Below are 12,729 nucleotides of genomic sequence, written 5' to 3'. Positions count from 1 at the left end.
TTGTTCGTTTTATAAAGATGAGATCTTTTATGGTTGTGGTGTGTTACAAAATAGAATTTATATTCTTGATACTGGGTAATCTATCATGAGAATAGAAAATAAAAGGTATAAAAGTGATAATCTAAATAATACATATCTCTAGCATTGCAGACTGGGTCATATTAATGACAAACACATTTCCAAGTTACATAAAGATGGATACTTAGGGTCAACTGATTTTGAATCATTTGACAAATGCGAGTCGTGCCTATTAGGCAAAATGAGCAAATTCCATTTTACTGAAAAAAGGAGAAAGAGCTGCAAAACTACTGGAACTAATACATACTGATGTATGTAGACCCATGTCAATCACCGCTAGAGGTGGTTTCTCTTACTTCATCACATTTACTGATGATTATTCTAGATATTGTTATTTATATCTCATGAAATTCAAGCATGAAGCACTTGAAAAGTTCAAGAAATTCAAACTTAAAGCAGAGAAACAAACCGATAAAAATATTCTCACGCTAAGATCAGATCGAGGCGGAGAATATTTAAAGAGAGAATTTTTAGATTATCTAAAAGAGAATGATATTCTCTCGTAGTGGACTCCGCCATATACACCGCAACATAATGATGTATCTGAATGGAGGAATCGTACATTGTTAGACATGATGCGATCGATGATGAGCCATGCAAACATCCCAAAATCATTCTGAGGTCATGCACCAATTGCTACGTGCTACACGCTTAATCGCGTCCCATCTAAAGATCGGTCGATAAAACTCCATACGAGCTATGGAGAGGAAAAAGACCAAACTTATCTCACATGAAAGTTTGGGGTTGTGACGCTTATGTAAAGCGAAATGAATCAGATAAGCTTGAGGCTAAATCTGATAAATGCATATTTGTGGGATATTCAAAAGAGAATTGGATATCAGTTTTATAATCCCATTGAGAAGAAAGTGTTCATATGAAGACATGCCATATTCCTAGAGAAAGATTTTATTCTAGGAGAGGGTAGTGGGAGCAAGATAGAACTTGAAGAAGTTCAAGAATCCACAGATACTGTTGACCAATTAGATGAACCTGAATCTGATCCCATACTTGCTGATGGACAGACTCTTGATCAGGATGTAGAGACTCCTGAGGACACTCCAACTCAGCATAAATCAAGTAGGATCATTCGACCTCCCAGAAGGTACGAATTCATGATTACTAATCAAATATTATTAGTCGAGGATGATGAACCTACAAATTACGCAGAAGCGAAGTCAAGCGTTGACTCGAAGAGATGGCAAGAAGCCATGGAATCCGAAATGAACTCAATGTATGAGAATAAGGTTTGGACCTTGGTCGACCTTTCAGGTACAAAAAAAAGGTCGACGTGGATGACAACGTCCATACAGACAAAGTAAGGCTAGTAGCGAAAGGTTACACAAAAAGACAAGGCATTGACTTTGATGAAACATTTTCACCTGTAGTCATGCTGAAGTCCATTCAAATTTTGCTTGCAATTGTTGCATACCATGACTATGAGATATGACAAATGGATATCAAAACTGCTTTCCTTAATGGAAACTTGCAAAAGGAGGTGTACATGAACAGCCTGAAGGTTTTGAATCCAAAGAAGCCAACAAAGTATGTAAGCTAAATCGATCTATTTATGGATTAAAGTAAGTCTCTAAGAGCTGGAATCTTCATTTTGATGAGACAATCAAAAGATTTGATTTTATAAAAAATGAAGATGAATCGTGTGTTTACAAGAAGACAAGTGGGAACGCGGTCGTATTCCTAATATTATATGTCGATGATATATTATTAATGGGAAACGACATCCCAATACTTCAATCGGTAAAATTATGGTTGTCAAAAAATTTCTCCATGAAAGATATGGGAGAAGTAGAGTATGTCTTGGGAACCAATATCTATAGAGATAGATCTAAAAGATTACTGGGCTTATCCCAATCTTCGTACATAGACAAAATCTTGAGAAGATTTAATATGGAAGAGTCTAAGAGAGGTTTGTATCCTATGTTACATGGGATTTACCTCTCAATAGATATGTGTCCTAAAACACATGATGAAAGGAATCGCATTGATAAGATTTCCTATGTTTCGACGATAGGATCTGTCATGTATGTGATGCTATGTACGAGATCAGATGTTTCATACGCTCTAAGTGTTATAAGCAGGTTTCAAGCAAACTCTGATGAGAAACACTGGATAGCAGTTAAAAACATTCTTAAGTACTTGAAAATGACTAAAGATGTGTTCTTGATCTATGGAGGAAATGAACTAAAGATTCATAGGTATACTGATACCAGCTTTCAATCTAACAAAGATGATAGCAAGTCTCAATCAGGATATATGTTTACTCTAAAAAATGGAGCGATTAGTTGGAAAAGTTCCAAATAGGAGACAACCGTTGATTCAACAACAGAAGTCGAGTACATTGTTGCTTCTGAAGCAACGAAGGAAGCTGTCTGGATCAAAAAATTCATTAATGAATTGGGAGTCGTTCCTAACATTGTTGATCACATACCTTTGTAATGTGATAACAATAAAGCCATCATACAAGTGAAGGAATCAAGGTCTCATCAACGATCCAAACATGTGCTAAGGCGATATCATCTCATCAGAGAGATTATTCAAAGAAATGACGTAAAGATACAGCGAGTTCCCACGAATGACAATATTGCAGATCCATTGACAAAGCCGTTGTCACAACAGAAACATGATCGTCATGTGGAAGCTTATGGTATTAGATACATGAGTGATTGGATCTCGTGCAAGTGGGAGTTTGTAAGTGTTATGCCCTAAACCCAATCGATTTAGGTTGTAAACACTTTTAATATGTTTAATGCATTTATTTTTGGCAAGATCTATTATTTATTTAAATTGATATTTTGATAAATAATATTAAATAATAGAGTCCGAAAATTCAAGTTTAAGCGATTTGTTAATCACAAAGAGTTGTAATTGTGAGATACAAATTACGTATGATTGGATCTAGAATAATTCGTGGTCGTAAGTAATAACGAGATATGGATATCGTTATTACAGAGAGACCATCACGTGTGTCATTTTCTACTTGTGAAGTAAGTAGTTGATCTCCCAAGTTAAAATATAGTGACACTTAAATGAATACGTAGATGTTTTGTTCTAGAACGAAACATTGGAGACTCGCTAAGAGATTTCACATGGATAACTATCTGAGAGTCAGTGGTTAATCTCTAAGGTTCGGTAGTGAAATTAGTCATTTGAATCGAGGTCATCATAGTGCCCTGTATGAGGACAGTCATGCTTTGACGGTGTTGGATGTTGTTCTACTAAGGGCCGCTAATACGGCATCGTTTGGGTATGTCAAAAACCATATAAAGGTTGTGAATGACCAATAGAGAATTCATCACTGTTAGATAGTAAGAGATTGTGATCTGCATTTCATTCAATTAAGTCAATAACGAAATTCTTGGCCAAGGTATACACATAAGTCGAAAAGGAGTTTTTGACTCATATTGACTTAATAGTAGAATGAAAAATATGATCGATAATTGAGATTGACACACTTCCATATCTCGTAATTGATCGGATAATATTGATGAAGGGATTATAGTTTCATGGTAAACAAACAAGTTTGGTTTTGTTATACCACATGACATTTCCTGTCACATGTGTTTCCTTGATACATTACTAGATGTCAATTTGGGACGGCGAATGTGAATTTGTGATAAATTAAAAGAATATTTTAATTTATCAATTTTGATTAGATCAAAATAATATTTCACATCGTTAGGCGTCGTAATCGGGAACTTGATGAGTCGCACACAAAAGAGAATTGGAATATTGCAATTTATCAATTAATTAATTTAACAATCATTGGATAAATTAATTAATTGGGTTGGTTATTTATGAGCCCGAATTAATTAATTAATTCACGGACCGGGTTTAATTAAATAGATTAATTAAATATTGGACCGAACCAGGCCAAGCCCATTTGGGCTTATATAAATACATGGCTAGGGTTTTCAATCTGTAGAGAATCTCATAATTCTTGCTAGCACAAGAGGAGAAAACCCTAGTGGCTGCAATCTGTTCTCTGTGTGGAATTCATTGGAGGCTGTACAATTGGACAGTTGTGGGAGGTAGATCCAAGTTGCTGGAACAAAGATAACGCAAAAGAATTTGCAGATCTAAGAAAATGTATAACTTTTATCACAATTTCTATCTAAATATAAAGATGAGTCCTGGTAGAAATTGAAAATGTTTTATTTCCGCTGTGCATGTTTAAGTAAATCTCCAACACTTTTCTCCCTCTACAAGCTTTCATTTCTTTACTTCTTATCTCTCTCTAAATTTCCCTATGATGAGTCAGGCTTCGAGTTCCGATAGTGATAGTATCGACGATAGCAACATAACAACACCAACCTTGTCACATTCCTCTATAGTTATGACTGCAGAACAATTTTCGAAACCCTCATCGTCTTTTGCTCCAAAACATACACAGGTTAGTTACTTTTAGTTTTTAGACTTTCTTTGTCCCATAAGATAAAGTTGCTTTTCTTTTTCGTTTGTCCCAAATTATGTGTCATTTTCCTTATTAAGAGTATAGTTAATTTTTTAATTTTCTAATATTTCACTTGCCATATTATCAACAAATATGAACCAATTTTATAACATTATTTGAAAATGTAAGAAAATTTTATATTTCCAAATTCCAACTATAATAATTACATTTTTTAAATTTATGTGAAAATGGAAAGAAGCCTATCTTTACATGACGAAAGAAGTATTTAATTTTGGTTTTTAGTTTTCAACTTAGATAAATTTGAGGTAGTTTTGTATTTTATATAGAGCTAATGGAGAAACTTGAAGATATATGTGCCGATTCTGTGATTCTAATATGTAAACTACTAGTAAATTATTTGAATAAGTTTAGCACAATCGAATCTGACAATGAGCTTAAATAGTTGATCCAAATGTATGATAGATATTCACCAAAGGAAGAAATCAAATCCGTTGTTTCCCGCCGTTATTGTAAACAAACTCTCTCATTAGTCCTTTGTTGATAGCCATTATCGTTGGCAGGGGCGGAGCCAGAAATTTTTATCAGTGCGGGCATAAATTTTTTATTAAGACAAACATTTTTTCCAGTTTTCCTCCCAAAGTACAGATTTTCCAATTTTTATGGCCAATATGCATGGATATCCAACATAGAGTAGATCCAACTTGCATGGCCAACTTTTCTTCTCCCAAAGTTGAGTGCAGGCCACCATACATGGCTCCGCCCCTGATCGTTGGTTGCCTCGATTGTGCTTCATATTGTCTGTTACGAGGATGTATATCCACGAGATCTTGCGACATACAGTTCAAAGAAGTTCTTAAAAGCAATTTATAAACATATAGTCCAACACACTTGTGGTTACATATCGTCTTGTTTATATGTGCGCCACATGTGACAAGGAGACATGACGTAAGATGTGTAAATTCCATTTTTGGATAGTTTATTATCAACGTTTAATTACTATTATTGTTAATTATTGATGTGAATAGTTTATAAAAATCTTTAGCTAAGATTATTATAAATAATTTGTATGTCTACTGATTCATCGTTCGTTTTGTTTTCCATTGTAGCTAGGGCAATGAAGTATTTTTGAAATTAGGGAGTAAAGAGCAACTAAGTGGGTGTATTTATTTGGGACTTTTAAAAACTTTCGGGAATTTAAAAAGTTTAGATTATTTTATTCAATTGAGATTTTTAAAAAGCATATAAAAATTTAGGTTTATTCAATTAGAACTTCTATAGACTTTTAAAAAGTCTCTAGAGATCCCAAGATATTCAAATAAACAGTGAGTTTTGAAGAATTCTATACTTACTAGACTTCTAGAAACTTTTTGGTAAAAAAATATACTCTAAGATTTGTGAAGATTTCAGAGCAAAAATAAAAAGGGTCTTTTTTTTTTCTTTTCTTTTTTTTTTCAATTATAGGATTTTCTCATATCTCTTCAATTCATTTGCTATAATCAATTTATGATCATTCTATTTATTCATAATTACTTTTGAATTAAAATTATATGCAACTATTTCAAAATGTAGAATTTCGTGTAATCGATCTATTTTTTTATTATTTTTATTTTTTGGGTTAAGAACAATTTATTTTCTTGGAAATTATGTTAATTTCGTGAAAAAAGAAATTGGTTATGTTCTTCGAAATTGATGTAAAAACTGGACAGACTGTGACTAGTGATTTTAAACAAAATTATGGTGGGTTGGTTTAGACATAATTTGAAATCTCAAACCGTTGGTTAACTGAACCTACCAAACCCACTTACATGTTTACATTTTTCTTTTTAAGAAAAATAAAATCAAAAGACAAGCCCTATCTCATAACTATGACTTGATTATTTCTAATCTATGACGTTGCTAGTAAGTAATAGCATTGATGATTTCTTTTCACAAGCTCATTATATTATATTTTCCATTTTTTCATACTCAGACAGTCAGATTACATAATGCACAAAAAGTAACAAAATCTTAGATTTTATGTTGATTTGTGTCTATTGATCTAATTTTATTTGTTAGTCAATAGTTCTTATAATATAAAGTTATTTTAATTTTTGTAATATTAGTGAGCCTAAAATCTAGACAATTTTTTAAAAAAAATTCAATTTGAACGGAATGTCCAAACCGACTAATAGAACCAAATCAAATCAAACCAATTTTGTTTGGTTCGATTCGGTTTAAGAGTTAGAGTTGGTTGGTTTGGGTTGAAATTCACCCAAATCAATTAATTTGATTTTAATTTTGGGTTAGAGTAGAAATCGATTCAAATCAAACCGTGCCCATTCTTGGATTTCACCAAACCCAGTGTAGACTACTCAAGACCCTTCAGCCTAGTGGTAAGAGCTGTAACAATTAGGGTATGTTTGATTACATTTATTTTCCATGAAAAATATCAATTTTCCATCCAAATTCCTACTTTAGGTGTTTGATTGTTATTTTTTTTCCATTGAAAATATTTTCCAACATTTGAAAATATGCCTAATTTTCCTTATTTTCAAGGAAAATATTTTCTTTGGGGGAGGTGGTTTTTGTTTTCCTCAAAATAAAAAAAATATTTTCTTTTCTAAATAATATTTTCTCTAAGTAATATTTTCAATGTTAATAAAAAACACTCTTAGAGTGATACTCATCATTGTAGTGTCAAAAGGATTGGAATATGAGACAACTAGACGAACAATGGCTTTTTGAATGACACTCTGAGTGAGGATGTTTACATGTAACAATCAGAAAATCTTCACTGACAAAGAAAGAGTCCTTGATCATGTTTGAAAGTTGCAGAATGCTTAGTAAGGACTAAAACATGCTCCTGAGGGCTTTAGCACATGCATCTTGTGTGATTTTGAGTGAAAAATTAAAACTCAAGTATGTTCCATCACGTGATCAAGTCAAGACTATCTTATGAAGGCACTGTCACCTTCAAGGTTTAACTTCTTCAGAGACAAGCTTGACGTGGTTCAATGACCACTGCCCACTTGCTTGAGGGGGATGTGAAAGATAATACTAAAGTAGCGTATTCGTTTTTGTACTTTACTTCACACATTAGGCCTTAGTATGTACTAAGCTATATCTTCAAGGATCCAACTATAATTATGTAAGTGTGAATTGTATTTAAAAAAGTAATGATATTCATAGTGAAAATTATTGAGAGTCGTATGCATTAAATAACAAATTGTCATCTGTATGTCTCATACAGCGTCTACTGATAAGCTTTGTTTTAAATAGCATTATTCTATTTAAAATTCTTGAATTGGAAGAACCCTTAAAGCTTGTCTCATATTTTTCCTCCAATTAAGGATGGATTTATAAGGAAATCATCACCTTATGATATGAATACTGTAAATGACTTCGTTCATACGCAAGTTGACATGTCCAAAAAGCAAGAGGCAACCAAATACTTTTGCACAAAGGATTTATTCCATCGAATATATTTAGCAATTACGTAAATACACTTAACTAACGATATGGCAAATCTATTAAAGGAATCATAATATGCCATATTCTCAAGAAACAAAAATTCATTTTCAAGAGTCAAATGCATGAATGAAAATGAAAATGAATATATACGAGGAATAAATTAGAATGTTAAAAAAAAAAAATCGTTATCAATATAAGTTTTTAATCATCATTGACAAAAAGATTTTAGATAACTATCTCACTTATCTAGAGGTTGCGTCAAATTTGATGTTGATAATTAGTAGTTGAAAAGGATTTCGACACTAGTTGTGGGGCTTTCGAGATATGTAACCTAATTAAATTAACTTAATAATAATAATAAAAGCAAAAAATTGATTATTTTTGAAAGTTATTGGCCATGTAGAACCCTTTCAAGAGTAAACCAAAAATAGAAAAGAAAAGTTAATAAACAAAACAAAAAAGTAAAGGAAAAACCCAAATTGTTGAAAATAGAAAAAGGACAAAAATGCCAAATTTAGTGGGTCCCAATCAAGAGAAGCGGTTATGTGTTTCAGACGAGGGCTAAACGGGTTTGAAGTTTGAACATAACAAACAAAAAGACATTTATGGGCGGGTCAAACCGAAATTCAACGTGGCAGTTAACCCATTTGCCACGAGTCTTACCCAGTTACCGACTCCGATTCGGCATTGCCACTAATCCCAACTCCAATGGACCACATAGCTCCTGTACTTTTCCCACTTTCTTTATGTTAGGTCACGTTTGGCACACCAAAATAGTAAGTAAATATTATAATTGTTTGAAATAAGTTTTTTAACAAGTTCTTGAAAATGATCCTAAAAAATTGTCAAATTAATCATAATTTTTTTTTTTTTTTTTGGTTTTGATAAGGCATTTTGAAGCAAGTTGAGCCTTAAGAGAGAGATTTTCTCATAACATTCTACAAAAGCATAAATAAGCACCTACTGCGAGGCATATTAGACTTGTGGATTAGTTTTATTTATTCATTTAGTTGATATTTCGATTATGTATTTATTTTAAGTGGTGGCATTTTAAGCATTATCAGGCATAAAATTATGGAATTTTGTATATATTTTTCCTCACTATTTTAATCTTCCTCAAATAATTTATTTCAATTTTAGGACATTTTGATTCAATAATTTAACCTCGATAAATGATTTTTTTTTTAATTTCATTAAATGATTCATCTTTTATGAATAATGTTATTTGCAGTCGCTCACTACGGTAGTCGTCCTACATGGCATAAACATGACAGGTGGTTATTTGATGTATTAATGAATAAAAAAACTATCACATTAATATATCAAATAATCACCTACCATGTGTATGTCATGTAGGGCGACTATCGCAGTGAACGACTACGAATAGCATTACTCATCTTTGATCATGTTTGGCTTTATTTAAAAGTAATTGTTTTAACTATTTTATTGAGAATACGCAAAGAAGAAAAAAAAAATTACTTTTGAGCACAATCTTGCTTTTTTCCTCTTTTCTTTTCTTCTTATGTACAGCCAAACATGGTCATACATTATTCCAAAATCCTATGGAAATGAAAAGGCAAATGTAAGAAATTTATCAAAATGGAACAATCACAATACATCCTCAGTATTGAAATATAATCTTTGGGTACTAAATAAGTTCTATAAAAGCGCGTCATATCTTTCCCCTTGGATTCTTGAAGCTGCAAATTGAAGCAAATTTTCAGCCTCTTCTTCCGCTAAAGAAGTTTTTATTTCTTCTCACTATTTCTCTCTTACTGAATTCTATCATGAATCAAGCTTCGACCTCGGATACTATCAAATTCCTGTACAGTTACGGAGGTCGAATTGTTCCCCGATCGACCAAAGGGCGTGACGGCATGGTACGCTACGACGGTGGTCATACTAGAGTCCTCGCTGTCGATCGGTCCATTTCATTTGCAGGTCAGTTGCTTTTTGTTTTTACATTTGCTTTTCGTTTTGGTTAAATCGAAATAATTTTGAAATTTATACAGAATTGATGGTGAAATTTGGAGACTCGTGTGGATATTTGGTGGATCTAAATTGTAAATTACCGAACCATGATTTGGATGAGTTGGTTTCAATCAAATCTGACCAAGAGCTTAAGGCTTTGATAGAAGAGTACGATGGAGCTTCACCGGGAGAGAAAATCAGAGCCGTTTTGTTTCCTATATCCGTAAAGAAAATATCTCCACCGTCTTCTCCTATGTCATGTTTCGATTTTCCCTCTGGACTCCCCGTGATTCAATATTCTGCGGTCGGAAAATCGAAATACCGATGCTATGAAGGATGGAGTCCTCGACATTTGCACTTTATGACTCGATCGAATTATCCCCAGTTTCATTAGTAGAGGGGAAAAAGAAGAAGATGGCAGCAGTATTTTATGTCTGCAAGTATAGTTAGTTATATAGAGGTTTTTTCTTTTTTTTCTTTTTTAATACAAATTGAACTATAAACTTGTGTTGTGATTGGATAGAATAAAGTTTCATTCAGTTTTGATGCTGAGATTTGTTATCAATGGAGTAGGCAGAATTCCAATATGCAATTATCAGGCATTTGCTGTTTCATACTAGGAGGCAGGAATAAACTATTTTCATTTCGTGTTCTATTTACTTATATTTTATTTCTTAAATAAAAATAAGAGTTGGGTCTACTAATTCTTGGACGATGTAGGGCAGGGACCCTATTTCTGATGCCGACTGCTGTTAGCGAGTGTCCCAAATGAATTAAGCCATTGATTAAAAAGATACATATTTTAGGGTATACACTTGGATTGATGTTATACGTACACTAGGGTATTTATAACGGTATCCACTCTCATCACGTAAAGGGGTCAATTTCTAATAAATAATTTATTTGAAGTGGGTCTTCTAAGAGGATGAACATCGTTATGGACGCCAGATTATGTATGGGTAACATATTTTATACACTTGAGTTCATAAAAAGTTCACAACAAACTCTTTAGTATCGTGAATTGCCCGTCATCCTAACGACTCTATCGAGCATTTTTCGAAAGTAATGGTCATTTGACTAATATTGATCCTAAATGGCTTTGTTTAGACTTTAGATGCGCATTGACGACATGTCCAAATAGCAAGAGGCGGCTGCATACTTTTGCACAAGGATTCATTCCCTCGAATATAATTGGCATTTAAGTAAAGTAAAACCTATTTATGGATTTCACACATATTTGAAAGGCATCAAAACATGTCATATTTTTATAAGGTTGTATTTGGTATGACTTTTGAGATCCAAAAATTATTATTGAACTCGTTTTATTAATTTTATAAAAGGTGAGTCTTTTATTTAAAAGAGTATTAAGAGCAATTTGATCCAATGAAACTCTGTAAAAGCTCTTTCAAATACCAATTAAGGCAACTTTCTCATAAAATTAAGGTAAAATTGTAGCAGCAGTCCCTACACTATTCAATTCTTTCAGATTTTATCCTAACCTACAGTTAGTTGATTAAAAAATTTGATTCTGACGAAATTTTGTCAGGGTAAGATGGTAACTTAGTTAGTTCCATATTATAAAAAATAAAACAAAATTAGCAAAAAAAATCAAAAAATCAAAAAAAATAAAAAAAAAATAAAAAACACCCCACCCCCCAATCAAAACCACCTATCTTCTTCTTATTCTCCGACAAGCATTACCAAAAACAGTCACTACGCCACCTTCGACCCACACTACCACCACCCACTACCAGTTATGGCACCCTCCATCGCCACCATATTTGCCACTGTACATTTGAGGTTATACCATTGTTCTGATTATAAAATGTACGGGATCATATAGTTTCTTGATTCTCACTTGTTACTTGTGAATTTGGGTTACTTTCAACAAGAGATATATTGTACCCGAAATTTTGATTTCATTCGGTAGTCCAAATAATTCCGAACAATGATGTGTCCAAAATATTCGAAATTAGCGAACTAAAAAGCTTGTACTAACCATTGAACTAATTGCATCCCAATGCGTATTAAGTATTGTTGTTTTTAATTTTAGTTCTTTTATGTTTATTTTAACATATGAGATATATGTTAAAATATCTATTGAACTCTGAATTGTATTTATAATAGTTTTAATCTATTGAAGAATGTGTAGTTAAAAAGAATAGAAAGAAAAATATATTTTAAAAATAACTGAGATCAAATAGTGGTTAACATTCTTGAAATGGAAAAACCTTCAAATCTTGTCTCATACTTTTCCCTCCAATATGGACGGAATTCCATAGGGATTTCATTACCTTATAACATGAAGGGAAAGTCTTGGTGTACAGCATTCCTTCACAGCACTATTTACAGCATTTCAAAATTGTTGAACTGGCCAATTAATAAACTTAAAAAAAAAAAAGACGAGAAAAGCGGGAAAGTCTTTGGTGCCAATTTTTCACCCTAACCAAACCCATTATTCAGTCATTTCCCCAAACCATTTTCACCCGTTTTTACCAGAGGCGAGAAATCCGTGATCGACAACCGCTGAACTACCTCCGGCTGTACTGGGTCCCTACCACCAACGTGAAAATCCCCCCGTTGACAATAGACGACCACCGAACTGCTTCCTTCCTATTGGGTAAGTAAAAAGAAGGCAAAATATGCGAAATTTTATTTTATTTATTTGTTATTTTATGAATGAATTTTATGGTTTTTATTTTTAGGAACCCTTCGACAAATTATGTGTGAGAGAATTGCTTCTTTTTTGGCTTTATATGTTGAGTTCACATGGGTGAAGACCTGCAATTCTTCGTGTCCAG

At 32.9% G+C, this 12,729-nt stretch overlaps 1 protein-coding gene across 1 annotated transcript; it reads left to right on the top strand.

The window, feature by feature from the left end:
• The first annotated feature begins 9,578 nt into the window (after positions 1-9,578).
• LOC111407633 lies at positions 9,579-10,587 on the top strand. Its single transcript, XM_023037247.1, has 2 exons — positions 9,579-9,898; positions 9,970-10,587. The coding sequence occupies exons 1-2, from the start codon at positions 9,745-9,747 to the stop codon at positions 10,320-10,322; spliced, it is 507 nt and encodes a 168-aa protein (XP_022893015.1). The 5' UTR covers positions 9,579-9,744; the 3' UTR covers positions 10,323-10,587.
• The last annotated feature ends 2,142 nt before the right edge of the window (positions 10,588-12,729 follow it).

This window comes from Olea europaea, chromosome 13, assembly GCF_002742605.1.
Source record: "Olea europaea var. sylvestris chromosome 13, O_europaea_v1, whole genome shotgun sequence".
In the NCBI taxonomy this organism is placed as follows: domain Eukaryota; kingdom Viridiplantae; phylum Streptophyta; class Magnoliopsida; order Lamiales; family Oleaceae; genus Olea; species Olea europaea.
The sequence above is the reverse complement of the archived record's forward strand: the minus strand, read 5'-3'. Positions and strand labels throughout refer to the sequence as shown.

Excerpts from the sequence above, each read along its gene's own strand:
- LOC111407633 (XM_023037247.1), top strand. The coding sequence starts at position 9,745 with ATGAATCAAGCTTCGACCTCGGATACTATCAAATTCCTGTACAGTTAC. Across the intron at positions 9,899-9,969 it reads TCGGTCCATTTCATTTGCAG|AATTGATGGTGAAATTTGGA; the intron begins GTCAGTTGCTTT and ends AAATTTATACAG.